The 23591-nt window shown below is 38.0% G+C and overlaps 1 protein-coding gene across 3 annotated transcripts in view; it reads right to left on the minus strand.

Annotated features, from left to right (window-relative positions):
* The window catches only part of CSMD3 (CUB and Sushi multiple domains 3), a 1042296-nt gene that overhangs the window by 499490 nt on the left and 519215 nt on the right, over positions 1 to 23591 (minus strand). For all 3 annotated transcript variants that reach the window (XM_067537409.1, XM_067537408.1, XM_067537407.1), the window contains one exon: positions 18872 to 18984. In XM_067537409.1, coding sequence (XP_067393510.1) covers positions 18872 to 18984 — 113 coding nt within the window. The remainder of the gene's footprint in view (positions 1 to 18871; positions 18985 to 23591) is intronic.

Below are 23591 nucleotides of genomic sequence, written 5' to 3' on the forward strand. Positions count from 1 at the left end.
AAATGAATGAAATATGGAAAAAAGAAGTATTTGAGCCATGTGAGCAAGATTAACAGAGAACACAAGTTTATTTAGCTTCAAGTACAGAGAATTTTGAAGAACTTCAGTGGGAACTAACCAAGCAAGATGATTGGGCAACATAATGGCAAAAGTTAACTGTTAATCAATACAAAGAAACATCCATGGCTTTGGAAAAATTCAATTAATTAGAAACTTACAGGGTTCTAAATTAACTATATCAACTCAGGAAAGAGACTTGGGCATCACTATGAGTAGCTCAGTTTAGACCTCTGCCCAATTACTTTTTGTAGTCAAGAAAGTAAGCAAAGTTCTAGGATGAATAAGGAATGGGATAGAGAATAGTATGGAAAATATTATAATGTCTTTCAATAAAGCCATGGCATGGCTTCATTTGGAATATTAAGTGAAGTGCTAGTTATCCTATCTCAAAAAATATTGCAAAATTAGAGGGGGGCTCAGAGAAGACAATAAAAAGTATGGACACGGAAAAGCTTTCACATGAAGAAAGATTGAAAACATTGGGATTGTTTAACTTAGAAATGAAACAAATAAGAGGGAACATAATAAAATAATGATATAAAATAATGCATGGAATGGAGAAAGTAGATCGGAAGCTTCTGTTCCTCTTGCCTTATAACACAAGGCAAGAGGAACGGAAGCAGACATTCAATGATTAAAGTAGCAAATTAAAAAATTGATAAGGGACCATCTTTTTTGTAAAATAATATTAAACTGTGGAACGCACTGCCACATGAGCTAATTGAGGTCAATAGCTTAACAAGATTCAAAAAGAGATCTGACATATATATATATATATATATATATATATATATATAGATATATAGATATATAGATATATATTTAGATATAGATAACATTATCTAGGATTGTAGTACTTAATAACTATTTTAAAAATAAAAATAAATGAAAGGAATATAAAACATTATGCTTCAGGGTTCAAATCAATCTCTTAACTACAAGTGCTCAGCATGAGACTTTCATAGGGAACAAATTATACTACCTACTGAGGATTTTCTTGCACCGTCTTCTGAAGTATCTGCTGCTGGCCAGTCAGGGAGAGGATACTGGATGACCACTGGTCCGATCCAATATGGAAATTCCTATGTTACCATGTAGGGTTCAATAGAAATAATAAAATCCCTAAAATGGTTTTATTTTTTACTTAAAACGCACAGAGCATAGTGATGAAAATTTGCATTTCTTCCACCTGTGCCATAAAGCTCAAATATTTCCCCTATCTTATCCAATATCTACCGTTAGGGGAAACAGATTGAAAGGTCAACATTGTACAGATGACAAATTTCATCAGTCCTTCACAGCATTTTCTTACACCACAAATCCTCATGCATACAGTGTCTTGACAAAAACCACTTTGAATATAGGCGAGCTGGTTAGAGGTAAACCCCAGCAAGATGGAAGTTATGCTTTAGGCCCAGAAAAATCTTTTGAAGTGCTTGCTGCCACAGCGCATTCCCCATTGACAGAGAATGCATACCCACGAATTGTCAGAACAGTCTGGATTTCCCTGGGCTCCTTGCTATATCTCTTCCCGGCTGATGACCTCTCCACAAAAATGCCTATATTTGTTTGGGACTATGCCAATCCAATTAACTTGGGATATAAAGTATCAGCCTTGAGAACGTTTTAATTAGTGCAGAGTACAATAGCATGTCTCCTCAGCAATATGCGTTCACTCATCTGTCGTAACAGAATATTAAGTGTAAAGTCCCAGTCCTTTCTTTGAAAGGAAAGAATGGCCTAGGACGAAGATGCCTAAAAGAGAATCCTCCAAGACTTTTGACTACACTCACCAGCTCTGCTATGCAGGAACATCATAATTCTCTATTAAGGTTGGATGTGCAGAAGACAAGATTTTCTTGGGGGCTGGTCCTAGAGCATGGAACTAACTTTTGCAGAAACTAAGAACTAACAGAAACCGTATCACATTCCAGCTCAAGTGCAAAGAGCCCTTCAACCTTGTCTTGGCAAGTAACAGGGAAGAAGCGCCTTATTTTTCTATCCGAATAAAAATCGTGAATAATTTTTTTTCCTAATAAGGGACAGAATAAAGAGGAAACCCCATTTAACAGACGTTACTCTGGTGTGGGGGGGGGTGTATGTGTGGGTAGTTTGTTTCTTTTAAGACTCTTTATGGAGCTAAGATGTCATGGTGATGAGTGTGGCATAAGGACCTGAATAAAAAAAGCTGATTCACTATTCGCATTTTTCAACTCTGAAGAAAAGGCATTTATTAATTTGTTTGTTTCACAGAGATCAAATTAGAACCAAAGAATGACCTATAAGGTCTTTTAGAAAAGACCTACATGGTATATTCCATCCCCAGCAAATGCAGGATTGTTCCATTCAATATATATTATATATATGCTTTGTTTCTTATCACTTAATCAGTTTTTGTTCCATAATAGGAAAAAAAAGGAACTAACTCTGATTATTTTTTCTACTTCATTAGTTCCATGAGAGGGAATTTGTCAGAAGATTTTGAAAAAAATCTTAATAAATATTGTGAACTCACTATGTCTCTTATGTACTATTCTGTTAATTCTTCAAATCTGTTTACAAGGAAATTCTTCTGTTTGGAAGGTGAATTAGATTGACCGTCTCCATTTATATTTACCAGTTGTTATAATACCATGCCCTCAATTACACTCTCAATCACTTTCCCTGGTATTGAGGTGAAGTTCATTGGCTTATAATTCTTCAGCTCATCTTCAGGTTCTGTTCTGAAGACGGGCACCAAATGAGTTATTTTCTAATCTTTTTTTAGTGAATTTTCTGTTTTTAAGTCTATGTCTAGACTGACGATGGCAAATTCACTACCATTAGATCGATTTATCCGGATCAATTGAGCGGAAGTGGAGACCCGCTCAATCGACCCAGAAATCGATGCTATTAATCCACCTCCACCAGGAGAAGTAACGCTGCATCGATGGGAGCGCATTTTTCGTCGGCACAGCAAACTGAAGACATCGTGGTAAGTAGGAGTTTAATGTTTATTTTTATGGATTTAGTGGAAATGTCCTTCCTTTCTCAAAATGTGTTCAGTATAGCTTATTTTCAGCACTGGCCATGTTTTAATTTTCAGGTTTTTATTCTAAATCTTTTCTTTCCTTTTCTGAAGGATCTTGCAATGGCACCATTGGTGGTACTTTTCCAAGCTCTTGAGATGTCTTCTGTATGTGATTCAGGTTTCCAAGCCCTATAGCAGAGTTGGGATAATAATGGCATGGTAGATCAGGACCTTCGTTTCAGCAAGGATGGCATGATTTAAGAAGACTCTCTTACTCAGACCTCTAAAGGCTGCCCTTGCACATTTCAAGTGGTGTTGTATTTCCATAACAACGTCTGCCTTTGATGAAAGACAGCTTCCAAGATAGGCTAAATGATCCATATTTTCCAACATTTCTCCATTGATTTGAATGGAAGGAGGTTTTATTTCTCCATTTGGAGCAGGTTGATAAAGAACTTGAGTTTTCCTGACGTTTAAAGTTAGGCCAATACACTCGTAGGCTTCTGAAAATGCATTGAGAATGGTTTGGAGATGCATTTCAGATTAAGCACCAATCGCATTGTCATCTGCACACTGGAGCGCCATTAGGAATGTTGTTGTAGACTTCATTTTAGACTTGAATCTGTTGAAGTTAAAGAATCTTCTGTCCATCCTATACACAATTTCAATTCCAGGAGGGAGCTTTCTGTAAACAAGGTGCATTACGGTGGAGATAAAGATGGAAAATAGTGTTGGTGTGATGACGCAGCCTGACTTCACTCCAGTTTTCACCTCAAATGGTTCTGTTTGATTCCCATTGCTGACAACCATTGCTTACATGTTGTCGTTGAGAAGTCTCAGAACACTGATGAACTTGTTTGGGCAGCCAATTCTGGATGGGATTTCTGGATAGGGCTTCACGGTTTACAGAGTTGAAGGCTTTGGAGAGGTCAATCATGGCCATGTAAAAAGGTTGATTTTGCTCACAACACTTCACCTGAATTTGACATGCTGTAAACATCACGTCCATAGTTCCTTGAAATGGCTTGAAACCACTTTGAGATTCTGGAAGAATTTCTTACACATTTGGAAGGAGGCAGTTGGTGAGGATAAGAGCAATGACCTCCCAGCAAGGGCCAACAAGGAAATGCCTCAATAGTTTCCACATTCAGCTCTGTTCCCTTCTTAAAAAATGATAACAATCAAGGCATCCCTTGGGTCAACTGGGATTTATTCCTTGATCCAAATTAAGGATGAGGACATGAAGCTGACACGTAAGCTGTTCTCCTCCTCCTCTGAAAATCTCCGCGGGTAATTCCATCAACACCGGCTGACTTATTGTCCTTCATTTTCCTGATGGCACTACTGACTTCTGCCAGGATAGGCAGCCAACCAAAGTCTTCTTTAATTGCTTTTTGTGGGATGTTTTTCTGCTTATGTAACTAAAGATTGTATTGTACAATACATAAAGGTTAGAAATCAAGCTACATTTGTCACTTTAACTTTTGCATTTTTGACTTCTGAGTACTTAAGAATGCAATCTTAATATTATCTTAATGAACTTTTCTTACTGTTTCTCTGATTGTCGGATTATTTTATTGTTTTATTGTTTCTTTTTTTTTTTTTTTAAATAAGGAGAGGAAAAGCAGCAGGGGCTGGCACTTACTGAGGTATCTGAAGCTCTATTGTCTTACAAAAGAAAAATTCATAAAGAGAATGTACAATTCCATAATCTTGAATGATTTACCTAGATGTCACTTAAATACTACCATCTGTGCCATGTAGCAATCACTGCATGTAATCATTATTAAACTACCTTGTCCCAGCTAATATTTTCCCAGTTTAGAATAACACTGCCCCAATTCAATAGTAATTACCATCATTCAATGCCATATTGTTAAAGTAGTTTACTGCAGGATGTCTTTGATGGAGGCTCAGTACAATTTGAGTTGCTTGACTACTGTCCCACAGGCCTAGCATATCTTTAGTTGCTTGCTTGGCTAGTCTGACCCCCGTAGCATGACATCTTCCAGTTGGCAGAGATAATAGGACTACTGAAGAACCTTATAGATGTCTCAGTTTCTGCATACCACGATACATAATAAGACAAAATACAGATCCTGTATGCTTGCAGCTGCACACAGATAACGTGATGGGAACAACAAGTTATCCTTGACCATCTGGGGACACTCTGTTTTATTGTCAAGGGGCATACTTTTACTCCGCTCTTCCTATCACCAGATGTTGTTTTGACAACCCCAATTATCATGGTGAGAATGGAATGTAGTTAAGGGTGGAAACCCAATGTAGGTAATTAGCATATATGATAATGAGAGAGATAATTAGGTGAAGGTTGTTTATGGAAGGGTATAAGTAGTCACCGCTTAGACAAAGGGGGACGCTCCATCAACACCTGACTCCATGGTAGGTGCTGCTGGTTGGACCAGAGGATCCACTGACTCCCTGGTGGGACATTCCTCTATACAACCTTCTGAGTGATTGCTTAGCTCTCTAGGATTAGTGAGTATGATACATTGTAGTTAATTTTAGGCTTTGTATATAACTAGTATATTTATAGAATACCTTGCACATTAAACCTTATTGATCTGCAAATCGGGTGTCCATGTCTCACTGGTATCCACATTGATCACAAATGATCCACAATCAACAGTCCTAACAACATAGGTGCCCTGATATACTGCACCCCAACAAAGTAGGAACAGACTGTAATAACGATTAAATATTATATAGCACTTTTATCTACTTTACCATTTCACACATTCTATGCATATCTCCAAACTTTCAAAAGATGCCTTTAATTTTGGATCTCTTTCTCTTTCCTTGTCCAACTTTAGATATTGGACTTGATTGTCAGATGTGCTAACTGCTCAGAGAGGAATTGAAGTCAGTAGGAGGGGTACTGGATCCTTAATCAGACCCTAGGTGCCTCCTAAAATCAGAGGCCACTTTTTAAAAACAAAACCAGCCCCACAGAAATGTGACAGGCTTTGGGAAAGAGAACATGCAGGAGAACTGATATATCAACTCAATATCAGGAGAGGAAATTTCATATGAGGGATGGAGAATGGAGAGCGTAGAAGTGGGCTTAAGCCTTCCACAAAAAAATCAGGGATTTCATTAATAATTAAAGAAAACATTGAGTTTGGAAGAGAAATTTGTTTATCTCACTTTATTAAAAATAGACAAATTTAGTTATGCTATAAAACTACTCACTAATGTGATATTCAGCAGCTATAGCTTTCTCTCTTTCTCTCTCTCTTTCTTTCTTTCAACTCTAGACCCCCCCAATTAAAAACAGTTGTCTACAGCTATGAATGATGCTACACCAACCCGCTGCAAAATATGCCCTTGGCTCAACACACAGAAACACAGCTTTGTTTTCTAGGGCCTGCTCTGACATTTCTAAATAGTAAAGTTCTTGGAACTGCAAATACCAACCCTAATTTGATTTAAAACAATGACAACAGGGAAAGGAAATGTTGCAAGCCCTGTCCCTTCTACTAGAGCCTGAAAAATTCCATTGCTAGTGGGTTTCCCTCTCTTTCTTTTTAAATTCATTTTCTCCTCACAGAAAATGTTTGTGCCACACATTCTGCAACCCTGTCCCTTTTCTTCTGATACTCTAGAAGATCTGCTATCCTTTCCAGCCTCTGTTTTCGTTTGGAAACAGATTACGATACACTACTTAGGAAGCTAGAAGTGCTTCCCTAAAGGACAATTTTTCTTCATGAGCCCTGATGAAAGACAATGTGTTTTGTTAAGGAAGAAAAACACCTGAATTGGCCATTTTTAGCTTTTTTGTAGTGAGCCTTGGAATATATTGATTTCACTAATTTAAATCTTTTTGAACAAAACAAACATTCTTCTTGACATCTTACCTGGCAAAGAAAATACATTCTGCTTACAATTTTTTTCTAAGTCCACAAAAACATATATCCTCTGTCGCACATAAAATGTACGCTCAACCTGCTTTTGCCTACAGCTAAATGCTTCAGAAATTGGTATAATGGGTAAAAAATTGAGATTTTTGATGAGTACAAGCTTCTTGGGTCTTTTAAAAAAAACCATAAGACAATAATACTCATAAAATGCCCCAAAAGTCTTTTTTTCCCATTTGCTTCTAAATCTAAATGACTGTACAAGTAAATAAATCCAAACTATTCCTTGAAAATATTTTTGAAATCTCAAAAATAGCATAATGGAACACAAACCAGTGGTGGTCTGCTACTTTCCTCAAGACTCAGCAAGGTTGCTTCCTAGATCTTCTCTGCTCAGAGAACTAGTCCCACCAACTTATATGCAGGTGTCATAATAAGTCACCCGACTTACTGAATCAACAGAACCTATTTAACCCTTTCCCAATAGGATCAATAGGAGGAAGATATGCTGACTCGGTGAAACATTACCATACTGTTGATTATAGCTGATTTTCACAAATTTCCTTTGGTCTATGCTGGAAGAAATCTAATTCTTCCAATAAATAGTAAGAGTATGAAAAAGACCAGGGTTTAAATTTTACTAGCTCTGTTTCAGTGGTGTAAATTATATAGTAGCATATCAGATGCAGTTTCTAAATGATATATGCACTGTCAAAAAACATCATTTCAGTATTTCAGACTCCTGTATCCCAGAAGTAATAATAAAATAAACTAACTTTTCTTGCATAGTATATACATAAATACATTGCCAAAACAAGAACTTATTTACATGCTTGTGACAGCTTTCCTACAAATAACCATCGGGCAGAAGCTCCTCAACCTTTTTTGTCTGGATTATGATTTTTTTTTTTTTGCACTCAAGTTGATATTTAATAATATCAACCAGCAGCTGCCTACACCTGATCCAGTCATTCTCTAAATGCATAAAGAACTGTTGTTTGATGGGTAGAAATGTCAGCCACATCGTTAAACAGGTCCCTTAAGCAAGGCTGATTTAGAAATAAGATATGAAGTTTTTCCTTAGAGTTGAACAGAAAGCTTTAGTGAGAGGAGGAAAAAAAACCAAAGACATCAAAAATCTACTTTTTTGTAGATTGGAAAACTTAAAATATATTTTCATTTTGAAACTAAATATTTAGGGGAACAAGGCTTTCCCTCGCTTTATTGGAATTCAAGGCTCTAGTGGTATGAATCTGCTTAATCTCTTTGTGACTCAGTTCCTCAACAATAAAATGGGAATACTGATACTTCCCTTCATCTCAATGGTGCTGTGTGGATAAATCGATTTGTCTTTGTGAGGGGCTCAGTTACGGTTGCTACATAAGTACCCATATAAGTAGAACCTCCCCCAGCCCTCCCTGACTATCTTTAAATGATTATGGAACTACTTGCACTGTACACTTTTTATGTCAGTTACTCACTGACATTTAGGAAGAAAGTTGAGCTTAATTTAACAACACTCATTATCTCCAGTCTTTCTTCTGGAATAGCAGGACAATGAGTATTCCTGCCAAATTTCACTTTCATTCTGGGTAAAAACAGGGATAAAACATTCAAGTCCCTCTCTATCACACCAAAAGCTTTCTCCTCCTAAGTAGTGATAGAATATAGGCTGGGTAATACAGTTCCCTTTACACTTCAACCTTTTTTCAAGTCTAGCTGGTTTAGAATTGTGTTTCTGGCTTAAATTCTGTTACAGGTGATATATATTGGTTTAACATTTTCAGTAAAGGTTAAATTCCTTTACATGTAATCTTCTAGCATCTTAGAGATAAATATAACCAGGTAGAATGTTCAGAGCCAGTAACTCACTCAGCTATTTAAAAAAATGAAACCTTCAAGTCCCTGCTTTCTATTCTTTCAGAAATGCTAAAGAAATACAAGACAGAAACTCTACAAATACAAATACAAATACAAAACAGAAACTTTCTGATTATATCCATTGTGTTGTTAGAGACTTGTTCATAAATTAAGGAGTCAAAAATGTGTCATGACCTTGATGCAGTGTTTTCTGATTCAGCTCCCCAAAATTCCACTCCCTGCATCTGTGCAGATAAGGCTTCCACTTTTATTCTCTGCTCCATTCAGATAATTATGTCGATCATCCACCTGATGTGCACCAGTTCCAAGCCTTTAGTGACAGCATCCTTTAACTCTGCAAAGCCAATTTCCATCCAAAATCTCACCCAATTGATTCTCTATGTTGTAGATCTACCATCTTTATCCAAAAATGACTTGGCATGAAAATGTTTTATCTAGAGCATAGTGGATTTTGGGATTTGTTTAGTTCTTTGTTGTTTTGTTGTTGTTGGGTTTTTTTGTGGCATTTCCAATGAATAAAAAAGCCCTCTCATGGACCAAAACAAAAAGAATTACCTTGAAAATGAAGGTTACTTACTTGTAACTGAAGCTTTTTGAGATTGGCTTTGCACATTCCCACTCTTGGGATAATATACTAATCAGTGCCATTAAGCAGTTGAGCCTTTTATTATCAGTACCTGTTAGCGCTCACCTGCCCCTTCCCCACCCCTCCTCTCAGTGGTCAAGCACATTCTGAGGGAGGAGCTATAAAAGGGGCGAGGAAGATGTTGCTGCCTCAGTTCCTTCCATCACTAATGCAGAATCATGATTAGATGAGATTCTGCAGAAGAGGGGAAGATGAGTAGGGAATATGAACATGCAGAGTCCATCTCAAAGAATCCTAATTAAAAAGTAAGTAACCTTAATTTCTTCATTGCGCTGTCTGCATATTCCTGTTCTTGAAACAGTTTTAGTATATAGAAAAAAAGATGGTGGATAAGGAGTCCTAATTAAATAAGAACTGCAGAACTGATCTACCAAATTGCCATCTGATCTAGCTGCAATATCTAAGGCACAATGCTTAGTAAATGTATGTATTGAACTCCGCATGGCCTTTTAGAAATCTCAGACAGTGGGTGGGACAGCTTTAAATATGCTATAAAAGCAGCCATTGTTTTCTAGTGGAATGTGGAACAGGAGGAGACCATGAGGCATTTTTATAACTTTCTACTATACACAGCCTGATCCATCTAGATAATATTTCAGTGGAAATGGGATTTCCCTTATAGTTTCCCTGCATGTGAAACAGTCAGTCTATGTGAAATTATAAAATCTTTGGCCCTATCTAAATGGAAAGTTAAAACTCTTTTTGCATCCAAACAATGTAATTTTTACTCAGCCTTATGTAAATATGGTCTGGGAAAAGAGACTCCAGTAGAGTAATGGTTTGATTGCCATGGAAATCAGAAACAACTTTAGACAAGTTTCGGGTGAGAATAAAGAACTATTTTATCTTTATGAAAACTTGTAAATGGAAGGTCAGCTATTAAGGCATGAAGCTCACTGACCCTCCTGGCTGAAGTTATTGCATAAATGTGCTTTTAATTGAAAGATAAAATAGAGAACAAGGAGAAAGTTTTGAAGGGTGGAGACATAGGCTTTGTTAGCACAAAATTTAAATTCCATGGGAGAACAGGCTCTCTCACAGGGAGATAAAGATTTATCAAACCTTTCAGAAAACTCTTGACAGCCCTGAGAGAATATAAATTTACCATCTGCTGGTATATGAAAAGCTGCTATTGCAACTAGATGTATCTTGAATGATGCAACTGATAAACTCTTATTCTTTAGAAACAGAAAATATTCTCATATGAATCAATACTGTTATCACACAGGCATAGTAAAAATCTTTTCCATTTTAAATGATAACTTTTCCATGTTGATTGTCTGACATTAACTAAAACATATTGTACATCTAAATCCTGTTGCCCACATTGTCATACACAACTAAAATGGATCTGAATGGTATACTTTCCTTTGCTGCTGTCACAGGAGTTCCTATGATACTGGTAAGCATTTGTAATTCCCTTTGGAAACAAGGAGTAAGTTGGTTTACTACTGTCTTGGCCAAGTTGGGGCTATAAGTATCACCCCAGCTTAGGTAAGTCTTGTCTGATCCTCACAACCTTCAACATTAGAAGGAATGGTAGGAAAGCATACATCAGCTCTGTACCCCAGCTGAAGAGGAATATATCTGTTAGAGACTGAGTATCTGCTCATTATCTTGAACAATAACTAGGGCACTTGATGTTGAGTCTTGTGGCAAATAGGTCTCTCCTTAGCATACCATAAAGAGGAAAAAATGTTCTAGATCACAGTCTCCTTCAAGGATCATTTGTGCATCTGGGAAGAGTCTCTGCTTAGTTGGTCTGCTAACTCTTTGAGAGATAATCCACATGCAGAACTACCGTATAAATCTTGTGTATTGTTGGAGGCCCAGTACAATTTGAGTTGCTTAACCTCTGTCCTACAGGCTTAGCATAGCATTCAATTGCTTGGTTGGCTACTCTGACCCCTGTAGCATGACATCTTTCAGTTGGCAGAGACTAAATAACAGTATAGATGTCTCAGTTTCTGCATAGCATGGCAAATAAGACAAAATACAGATACTGTATGCTTGCAGCTGCACACAGATAACGTGATGGGAACAACAAGTTATCCTCAAACATCTGGGGTACATTGTTTTATTGCCAAGGAGCATACTTTTACTCCGCTCTTCCTATCACCAGTTGTTGTTTTGACAACCCCAATTATCATGGTGAGAATGGAATGTAGTTAAGGGTGGAAACCCAATGTAGGTAATTAGCATATATGATAATGAGAGAGATAATTAGGTGAAGGTTGTTTATGGAAGGGTATAAGTAGTCACCGCTTAGACAAAGGGGGACGCTCCATCAACACCTGACTCCGCAGGAGGTGCTGCTGGTTGGACCAGAGGCCACTGACTCCCTGGCAGGGCCCCTGAAGAAAGCCGTTCCTGTATACAGCCTTCTGAGTGACTGCTTAGCTCTCCAGGCTTAGTGAGTGTGATATATTGTAGTTAGTTTAAGGCTTTGTATCTAACTAGTATATTTATAGAATACCTTGCACGTTAAACCTTATTGATCTGCAAATTGGGCGTACCATGTCTCACTGGTATCCACATTAATCACAAAGTGTCCAGAACCAACATGCATTAATACACCAGTCCCAATGATTTATTGCCTCTTTGCAAAACTGTGATGACTGAGTTACTCCCTGTTTGGTTACATAGTACATGCCATCACATTATCTGTGGCCACTTGAACCAAGATCTTTGCACCTGAGGAAGAAATGAAGGTGATACTCTTGCTGTTTTCACAGGTTTTTTGTTAAGAAATTGTTGAGATGTGCCCCCTAGCCTGTTATGAAGTGTCATTTGTAATTATCATGGAAGGAGAGGGAAGCTGAAGGTCACCTCTCTCGATACATGTCCCTGGTCCATCCACCATAACAGAGTTTTCTGGATTTTCTTTGGAATGGTAAGAATTAGATTTATGTTGTCTACTGAAGATCTGAACCGTCTTCCTAACCAATGTTGAAGTGGTCACATTCTTAGTCTTGCATTAGGTGTGACATAAGTATTTGATGCCATAAGACCCAGTAGGGAGAGGAAGAAACTTACTCTCTAAGATAGATTCTAAAGTAGAGACTGAATGGTAGATTTCAGTTTCAGGAATTTCTTTGCCAGAAGATAAGCCCTTGCCATTCTGTAGTCTAAAAGCGCTCCTATGAAAATAATATTTTGTGATAGGCTCAAAAGGTATTTCTGTTTATCAAAAAGCCCTACTTTTGGAACATAGAACATGTAAATTGAGTTACCCCTTTCAGTTCATCTTCAGAAAATGCTTTTAGGAGCCAATTGTCTAAATAACAGAAAGCAAAATTCCTTGTTTCCTCAGAAAAGCTGCCACTGCAGATCAGCATTTTGCCAACATTTGAGGTGCAATAGAAAGGTTAAAGAGGAGGTTCCTGTATTGGAAATGAAGGCTTCCTGTGTGATGGTCTTATCAAAATATGAAAGTAAGTGTCTTTGGTTTACTACTCTCAAAGTCAATCTAGACAGGAGAATGAAGGAGGGGATAATGGATCCTAGTGTTATCATTTCGAAGCGAAACTTTCAGATGTATCTGTTCAATTCCTCACATCCAGGAATGGACAAAGATCTCCAACTTCCTTTGTGAGCAGGAAAAAGCAGTTGTAGAAACCTTGATAGCTAAGATTTACCAGAACCTCCTCTATTGTACCCTCTCTTTGCAAATAATTGATTTCCATTCTTAAACACAGACTTGTGAGAGGGGTCCCTGGTAGGGAGGGAGAGAGAGGGTTTTGAACCGGATGGTATACTATCTTTTATAGTGTCCAAATCTTGTATAGATGTCCATGGTGACCTTTACCACTCATAAAAATGGCATAAATTGACTCCAAATGTTAGCAAAGCAGAATTCAAGTTTGAGCTGCTGTTCTGAAACTTCATAGAATAATACAATCATAGAAGTGTAGAACTGGAAGGGACCTCAATAGGTCACCTAATCCAGTTCCCAACACTCAAGGCTGGACTATAGAATAACTAAACCATTCCTAACAGTTGTTTGTCTAACTTGTTCTTAAAAAACCTTCAATGGTGGAGATTCCACAACCTCCCCAATTTGTTCCAATGCTTAACCCTGCAAGTTAGAAAGTTTTTCCTAATGACCAACTTAAACCTCTCTTGCTGCAATGTAAGCCCATTGCTTCGTGTCCTATCCTCAAAGATTAAGGAGAACAATTTTTCACCCTCCTCCTTTTATGTACCTAAAAACTATTATGCCTCCCCAGTCTTCTTCTCTCCAGAATGAACAAACCCAATGTTTTCAATCTTTCCTCATAGGTCATGATTTCTATACCTTTAATAATTTTTGTTACTCTTCTCTGGACTTTCTCCAGTTCATCCACATCTTTCCTGAAATGTGGCACCCAGAACTGGACACAATACTCCAGCTGAAGCCTTTATCAGCATGGAGTAAAGCTGATAGAAGGACTAGAAATTTGTCTCATTTTGGATTTCAAGTGACATCTTTTATATTATTAAGAAGCATTAGATCGGTGTTGATGTTGCTAGTGGTACTGTTATCTGCCTTTGTTGAGGCAGATGATAAAAAGATTGAGACAGAATTAAAAAAGATGTCTAAAGATGAAGGAAATAATTTTCTTCCTAAAGAAATAGAATGTAATGGAAGTAGAATGTAAATATCCTGTTCTTGATTGTTGCAGTCACTATCTGAAAATTAGGGAGAGAATATATGTGGAAATAAAAAAACCCATCATACAGGATCTGATAACATTTATTTGCTTTCTTAGGAATTGGTTGGCAGGAAGATAGAATATTCCTTATTGATTTTGCTTGTTGTCAAAGACCCTCCAGAATCGGCAGTGGAACTTTGTTTGTAGAAGTATTTCCAAGGATGTCAAAGACAAGATGAGGAATTGCCTCCAATGAAATAGAAGGCAATTTTAAAGTAAAAATTGTTCCACTGACTCATTGGATTGGATACCTTCCTCAGAAGATGAGGGAGCTGAGGCTACTCCTACATTTTCATATGGAAAGGACCTGCCTATGGGTTCCTGGACCCGATGATAAATCTTGATTTGTGGAGGTGCATCATATTTGTCTTCCTCATCATATAAGAGGTCTTGAATAATCATAAGGGGTTTATCTCTTGGCATGCATTGGCATGGGATCTGAGTGTCCCAGACACAAGTGTCTGAGACTGAGTATCATTGATCTGCAAAAAATATCCCTGCCGCAATGCAGATGCAAGGTGGTAGCTCTTGAAAGAGGTTGAGATGGAATCCCTGGATTTGGGCAGAATAGCCTAGGCATCCAGAGATGCACTTGCTAGTCCTGCCAATTTGTCCAGTTCAGTACAATATCACAGGTAGGAGGATGCATGTATTTACAATAGGCCATCTCAAAAAGAATGCTCCTTAGAAAGGCTCTGGATACACAGTTGGATCTAGCTCTTCCTCTAAATGAGGGTGCAAGCCCTGATTCGACAAGGAAATAATTAGGAATACTACTGAGATAAGGATCTGCTTTAGTGACAGAGGTGATAAGGGTCCTGGGAGGTGAAGGTAACATGATCAAGGACTCACATGGAATCTGAAGAAGCCTCACATCCATTCATGGTCAGCAGTTGGAAGGAACTGATGCAGCAAACACTGCTGTGACACTTGTACATCCCTTCCCTGAGAATATACTCAGAAGCTGAGGAGAGGGAGGGAAGGGAGGCATGTGAGTGTTCTAACAGGCATTGCTAACAGAAGTCTGCACCATTCAATGTCACCAGCTGCTACATATCCCAAAAGCGGGAATTTGCAGAAGAATCAAGCTCCAAGTTGCAGCTGAATGGAATACCCTTCAAACACACAGGCACTCTGATACCATGGAGGTATTCAAATATCATGGTGATGAGAAAGTGTAAAGTATACCATTTAGGGGAAAAAAGATAAGTTTAGGTAGATTATTTAAGGGGTATGCAAATACACACACAGAACAACAACATAGAGATAAGAATGTAAGTGGTCACCTTTGTGCTCCCCTTCTACCCACCCACATACCATTAGGTTAGTTATTGAATAACTACTGTTTCTGTGAAAAAATAAATGTACAACATGAATAAAATGGAGGCCATTTTTGTCCACAAATGAGCTGCACTCTATAACGTAAAAGAATTTCTTACTAAAAGTGAATCAGGTAAATAATAGAAGCAGGGATTTAGGCTGTGCAAAATATTTAAATCAAACCTCAAATTCACTTTCAAATTTACCTACTATTCAAGGCTTATTGTATTCTCAAACTGCGCTCCCCCCCCCCCCCCCAACCTCTGAAATATGATGAATACGAGCTTCGGTTTTGGTGTTTGTTTGTCTTTTTGATTTCTACATTTCATAAACCTGTCCACATTCTCCTCTCAGCTTGCTTCTAACTTAATGAAGAATGGACTTCCTTCTTACATTATCTGTCTTAAGGGGGATCCTGTACTTGGAGAATCAGTATAGTCCTTTACAAGCTAAAATTATGCTAGTCTTGGTTTTGAGTATGGCCCCTAAATATCATGGTGATGGGTTTATTAGAAGCATTATACATAGATATCCATATGCAGCTCATTTCTCTCAGCTCTGCTTCCCTTATCTCAATACTTAGAATGCATTCTAAGGACACAGGCCATGATGCCTTCCCAGATCCACCTGACCCCCTGCCCACCCTGCCAAAAAACTGTCAAGAAGGAACAGAAAACAATTTCCTGCTCTTCCTCCTAAGCAGATACACTAAGCTCACAGAGACCGTCAGAACTCCTAACTGGTAAGCTCTAGCAGAGGATTTGCCAAGGTTCCCTAGAATGTGGCAGCCTTGCATTTCCCTAACTACATGCTAAAGACTGATGAACTTCTCTCAGCCCTAGCTCAGTAGAGCTAGATCGCGTGGGTATTTGGATTTGTTCCCACTTGTGCTATATGGCCGAGTTGTTTAACATGTCCTGATACCAAGAATATTCTTTGGGCTGGAAGGAAGTTGCAATCCATAGTGAGTGGACTTGATATGCTCCCGCTAGGAGACCAGCCACCCAGCAATACCAAGGACCAGACATAAGCACTGGAAGAAGCCACATAGGCCTAGGAGAAATGAGCATATATGTATAGAGGGATATAATGTGTGGCAGGTCACGTTTCCTCCCACAGACAGTAAAGTAAAATGAGGTACCAGATTTGTTAGGGGAAAGAACACCAGAGGAGTGTTCTCCATGGAGGCTTAATCCACCAAACAAACCTTCAATTGTTTGTTCATGTTAAACACTTATGAAGTAAAATGCATGCTAATAGTGTTCTAATAGCATTAATGAATACACTATAATAAGACAAAAGCAGCTCTAGTCAGAGACTTTTGAATCTGCTCCTCCACTTCTGACCTACTTACATATGCCCAGGCCCACATCTCTTCTTATCACATTGATGCCTCCTCATATATGTCCTATAGATACCTTACATTTAAATGACAAAAAGTGAACTCTAAACTTTTCTCCTAAATCCTCATCTCCTCAATTGCTCCATCATTGCTGACTATGCCTCTACTCCTCTCCTCCCTCCCCCACCCCCCGACCAACCAATTAAGCTTGTAGTATTGGAGTTATATTTGACTTATTTTACTTCCTCTTCAGATCCAGGTTCTCTCCAAATCTGCTTACTTTTTGTATATACTTCTCACATATTTCCCTCTCCATCACCATTAGCAAAACTCCTGTTACAGACATTGTTTTCTTTCATCTGAAGTACTGCAACCTCCATATTTCTAGCATTTGTGACACTCACAACACTACTTTTCAAAATACGCAACATCCAGCAACAAAATAATCTTCTCCCACTGCTCAGACCCTCCCCTTACACCTCTTCTCTTGCTCCCAATGTTCTCCTGCATTAACTTCATATGTGTCCTGATTTGTAAGGCTTGCCAGATTTCTGATCCTGGCTATGTCTCATCTCCTGTCACTTCCCACTTTGCCCTCTGGGGTCTATTCACTCTTTTGGTCTAGTTACTCCCTATTTTTTCTCCTCAGAATCTCACAGTCACACGGTCCCTCTCTCTCCCCACACCTGCCTCTTACACCTGAGATGACATCATTCTTCCTGAACACCAAGCATCCTCACGTCCTCCTTCAAATCCCTGCTCTACACTTACTTACTTTCACATTGCTGTCCAGCACTGCTGGACCCCCTTGTGCTCACTTCTCCATCCCTCTCCCCACCTAGATCTTTATTTTCAAATATCAATGTACAAAAGTCACTCACTCAGTGACCCACGATTATTTGCTTTGACACTTGCCCTTTCTTTCCACCTTCCTTTGTCTGTTACCACCATATTTTCTGTTGCTCTTATTTAGTTAATCGGCTCAGCAGGGCAGAAACCAGGTCATTTTAAAATCTGTGTCAAGCACCGTGTGGAGCTATGGTGATATATCAACATACCATTACCTCTGTAATAAAATAAAATAACAATTGTCTTTATTTTTTCTTTTTTGTATTAAGCTTTTGGGTGAAACGGATGCTCATACCACATAGATCACCTGGGGCCAACAAGATGATCCCACATGCGGTTGTGGCCAAGGACCAACAAAGTCACACAGCACTGACAACTGCCCTCTGACCAGATTTGATGGTGGTCTGAGGGCCCCCTACAAAGCTGATGAGGCTGCTGCAAATTGGCTTGGCAAGTCCTGCATCTGGTAAGACCACCACATAGATATTGATGCATCCTTCAAAAAGCTCACAACAGCAGCCACAGTATCATTGTATATACTACAAATCCTCATCATGCAAACCAGTTCAAGAACTTTGTCAGTCAAGTTTATTTACACAGCTGACCAATGTACCTCAATCTCAACCTACATATTATTCCAGACATCTGTTCTGACTGTTGTCATAGTCATGGAGTTTTATGGTACAGATCAGTTTAGAAACTCATCTTTATATTTATTTAACATAATTCAAATTATGTTTTTGTGCTTACATCTTCAGATATCAAATACATTTTGGAAAGGGTTAATTTCCAAAGTGGAAATAAAATACATTTGCCTTTATTAAGCTCCTGGATTTAAATAATCACAGAAGTATTTTATTTTGATTTTTCTCCAACATAGAACATAAAATAAATAACAATAAACCAACTTTTCAGTTGTGTTCTGAGGACCCAATCCTTCTAAACACACAATCAGACATGTTACAGAACTGCTACACACAGCTCCATGCAAAATCAGGGCCTAAGACATTTGGATGCTTTCAGCATTATTGCACACTGAAAGTATTTGGCATATTCTTGCTTCTCTGAATTCTTTTCAAAGTAATGGAACAGGTAATGGAGAGCATTTCCTATCATGAAAAATAAACATTTGATATAATGTTTGCTTGTATTTATGTACTGTTAAGCATGACCACAGCAGATTACGGTTACCTTTGTAGTTAACCTTGAAGCCAATTGAGCCCACACTTTCGTCTGTTTGAAGGTGCAACCACATCTGACTGTTCATGCTCACAATTAAATCTGGTACAAAACTTCCCGTTAACCTAGAAAAAATAAAAAATAATATTGAACAAGAAAATCATCTATATTTAAATATGAGTGTATCACAGATATAAAATCCAAGTAAGGAAGCCTTGATAAAAGCCCTCTGAGAACCACTATATTCAGACGCACAAAAATGATTATGAGAAAATTAATAGTTCTTAACTGTTTGTGGTTTGCAAGAGTAAATTATAAAATCAGATTAATTTTGTGTCATCTGTGCTATTGACATGCGGACCTGAAAGAGGTAGGAAAAAGACAGAATCTCTTCATTTTTAAGCAAGAACTCTTGTTTTAATCACAGAATTTTACTGCTTTGTAATCTTCCTGTTCTCATCATAACCTATCATGGCAGTGATAATATAGAGAAGAAAAATGAATTGAAACAGAAACAAGATTAAGGGCCTGACTGCCGAATCCTTACTCATGTTAGTGAGAAATTACTCATGTAACTGCTTCCCTATTTGAGTAACGGTTAGACAACTGGGTCCTAAAGGAACAATCCAAACAGCTCATGAAGATTTAAAAACCTTTGTTACAAGAGCAGAAATCAGAACTCATTAGATATATTAGCATCCTTGATATAAAAGGGTCTATGATAGGAAGTACTCTGCATTACTATGCAGCCTTCCATCCAAGGATCACAAAGTGCTTTATAAATATTAATAAACACAATATTCCTGTGAGGAATACTTACAATACTGATTGCACTTTTTTACAGACAGGGAAAACATAGCCATAGAGATTTTATGTGGCTTGTCCAAGGTCACACAGCAAATCAGTGGCAGAGCTGGAGATAGAAACCAAGAATTCTGGCTTCCATTCCACTGCTTCACCCACTAGACCATACAATCTCTAAGGAGTAGAAACAAAACTTGAAGTAACTATCCGTTTTAAAAAGGGAAACAGTTTATTTAGCTCATTTTAAATTAAACTGTTTCATATCATTCTCAATGAGAAAAAATAATTAATTTATGTTTGAACCAGAGTATATCTTTCAGAAAACATCCAATCTTGATTTAAAAATTGCCAGTAGTAGAGAATTGACCACAGTCCTTATTAAGTTGTTCCAATGGTTAACAATTCATTGGGCAAAAGGAAAAAATGCCAAGTGATTCCATATCCCAATAGTTAGGGCACTCACCTGAGAGGTGGAATATTTGTGTTCAAATCCCTACTCCAAAGTAGGCAGAGTGGGGATTTGCACATCCAGGGTGAGTACTCTAACCATTGGAATAAAAGTTATAAGTGCAACAGCAACAAAGTTTTCTGCAGGGCCTGATATGTTAAGCAACCTCGGAGATTGCCTACCAGATTGGGCCCCCACAGCCAAGATTGTGGGAGAGAGGAAGGATATCTAGTTTGATGATCCCACATGGACTAAGACGTGAGCTAGGCACCCAGGCATCAGGACTGAGGCAGCTGTCCAGTTGACAAGTTTTAGGTATGTAGGGGACTTTAGTGGCAGTAACTTGGGTGCCTAGGGACTTCAGGTTCCTTTAGGAGTAAGCAGCACCTAAGCAGGATCTAAAGTTGGGAGATCTAAAGTTTGGAACTACACCCTTAAAGTGGTAGTTAGGTGCCAAAATCCCTTTGTGGATCTAGCCCTAATTAAAACTGTATTTGGCAGAATAATAGACACTTCATTTTATAATGTGTCCTTTTTTTATTATTAAACAGAACGTGTACTGAACAATTTTTTTTTCAAAGTTGGCAAGGGTCTGTCTACAAGAACAGATTGGTTGCAACTAGTTTAGCTCAGTTTATTTTCTTGAAAATGAAGCCAGGATCATTAGAAGGAGATCGGGCAGGGTCTAGGAATTGTTTACCTTGTTAAAAAGGGCACTCAGAAATTATTTTCCTATTCAAGTAAATTGTTGAAGCTGTGCTGGAGCTTCAAAATAGATTATTTAAAATATACACTGAAGCTAATTTTAGAATTCATCTCTGATCATCTTAGCCTGCTTCTATTCAAATATTCTTCTCTGGGAGAAATTCACATCAATTTCCCACATCTGTGTTCACAGATGGCACTACTATAAAGACTATTGCCAGCACTGAACAAGTAACTGCATGGCAAAAAATAAATAATTAATGTATTTCTTATCATCTTTTAGCTCCTTCCTGCTACAAACAGAATATATTTTGCCATGACTGGCAATTTCATATACTGCCAAGTCAATAGATTAGCAAAATGTTCATCCACTAGAGCTAGTATTGGTGGACTGGCCACCTCTAGATTTTGGTAATTGTCTCTGGTGGCTGCCTGATTCTATATTTTGGCAACATCCATTGAGAATTTCCAGACCTACAATTCATTTTATCTCAGTGGAAAACATTTTTATAATACAGGACCACGGAAATTAGGACAATTTCTATTTAATACATTTAATTTTTTTCCACATTTTTGGAAACCATAATTGTGCACAAAATACCCTAGCACTTACACGGGTGAAAGTGGCCCTAAAGTTACACAAGGTTTACCCCACTTCTACAAAATTAAAACACTGAAGGTTCACTTTGTTCATTCCTAGCACTTTCCTGAATGGCACTTTTAAAATTAGGAGCCAGATCCTCACCTGGTGTAATTATAGCTCCTACTGACTTCAATTAAACTACAACAATTTGCTCAAATTGATTATCTGGACCCCAGGTACCTTGAGTAATAAGTGTCTAGCAGTGCCTGGTATAATTAGTGGGTTCAGACACTGATAATCTTTCTAATTAGCCTTGGTAAAGTGGCAGGTAAACAAGTCAAACAAGGATTTGATAGCAACCCTTGCAGGTAGGACCATGCACAGTCTTATATGTACATCTGCTGGAAGAACAACAATAAAATTGGACATGAGAAAGAGAGAATGACCCCATGTCCAGTCCCTCTGCTCCAATCACTTTTTCATATATTTTTTTTTAACAGTGGAAAAACTTCAACAAGAGAGACTGAGGGAACCCCATGTTGAGTTACACCCTAACTCTGTGATTAACACACTCTCCTGAGAAGTGGAGACACCTGTTCAAATCCTCTCTCACACTCTAGCAGGGAAGGGGAAATTGAACCTGGATCTTTCATTGTCTCAGGTGGGTGTTGTAACCATTACTTAAAAGTTATAAGGTGGGTCCTCCTGGTTTTTGAGTGAGACGCAAAGCGTGCCTATGGGACAAAGCCTTGTGCAAGACTTAAATAGCCAAGTGTCTGTCTTTCCCTGTTTCATGAATCACTCTGAGGCTTAGGTGGGAGATATGCTTCCAGATGCCTAAAGGGAGGCAGCAGTGCATATGCCCAGAGGTCAAAATTTAGGTGCCCAAGGATATTCTAACCCTGAAAAAGAGATGCTGAGTTCAGATGCCTACACAGTTCAGCAAAAGTTTAGTGGGTCACAGTGGAGCTAAAACAGGGACACAGGCCCCTAAGTACTTTAGTGGATTCTATCCCAGCCTCTAAGTTTTACAGTAGCCTAACCTTCCTATGTGGCCCAGAAAAGAAAAGATTTACCATTTTCTAAAATTCCCTAATTATCTCCTGCCTTGGCTTACATTGTTAGTTCTTCCTGAGAGGTTTTATACCTAGTGGCTTCTACAAGCCTTATTACAAAACAGCTAATACTGAGACACTTGGGGAACAGAAAAAATATCAGATGGGCCAGTCATAGCAAACTAACACATCTCAAACTTCAATTATGATTTTTTTTTAAAACATAGAACTTGCCAAATAATTTGAGGAAATCATATCCTGGTCATCAGCATCCTCTGAACTGAAAATATTTGTTGCAATTTATCTGCTCTGCTCTCTACTCACCATAACTTCCCTGTTACACTTTATGTTAATCCTCACTTAATAGAATATCATGACAATTTGAGTAATACACTGATAAGAGAAAATGATACAGAGTTCATTCATATTCTTGACAAATTCAATACTGTAATTTCATCATTCTTCAAAATATGCCTCGCATCAAATACATTCTTATAAAACATTACCACCTTTAATGAAACCAAACCAGTGCAAAATGGTCCACTACATTTGTCAAAATGTTAAATTTTGCTGTACCATGTCGGTATGTGATACTGTAATTTATGTGCCAAAGATAATAATACCAACACTTTATTTAAACGTTATTAGAACCTGAAGAATTAGTGCCTAATAAATTCTCTCCTCTCATAAGAGGCAATGTGGTCAACTGAAGTAGGAATACGTGTGTTTTAATTTCAGCTCTACCAGTGACTTGCCATCTGCTCTTGGGAATGTCATTTAACATCTGTGTCTCATTTTCCCTGTATATAAAATAGGAATAATAATCTTATCTAACTCTCCAAGGTGGTGAGAATAATAATGTAGATACAATCCTTTGAAGATATATATTACTATACAAATGTGATTGCATCTGAAATATTGAGGACTTATCTACACAGTTTTTGTGCTTATTTAAGTCTACAGGGTAAGTTATTGTACATCAAGGCAGGCTATGAATCTACAGTGCACCATCTTGCCACATAGTAATATCCTAGATATTGACAGACAAGAAGGAGTACAGAGAAGAGCCACAAATAACAGTTAGGGATCTGGAGGTTTTATCTTATGGCGAGAGAGATAATATTGCTAATATTGCTA

Source organism: Emydura macquarii, unplaced genomic scaffold, assembly GCF_026122565.2.
Source record: "Emydura macquarii macquarii isolate MOO-44397 ecotype Brisbane River unplaced genomic scaffold, CSIRO-AGI_Emac_v2 contig_383, whole genome shotgun sequence".
Classification (NCBI taxonomy): domain Eukaryota; kingdom Metazoa; phylum Chordata; order Testudines; family Chelidae; genus Emydura; species Emydura macquarii.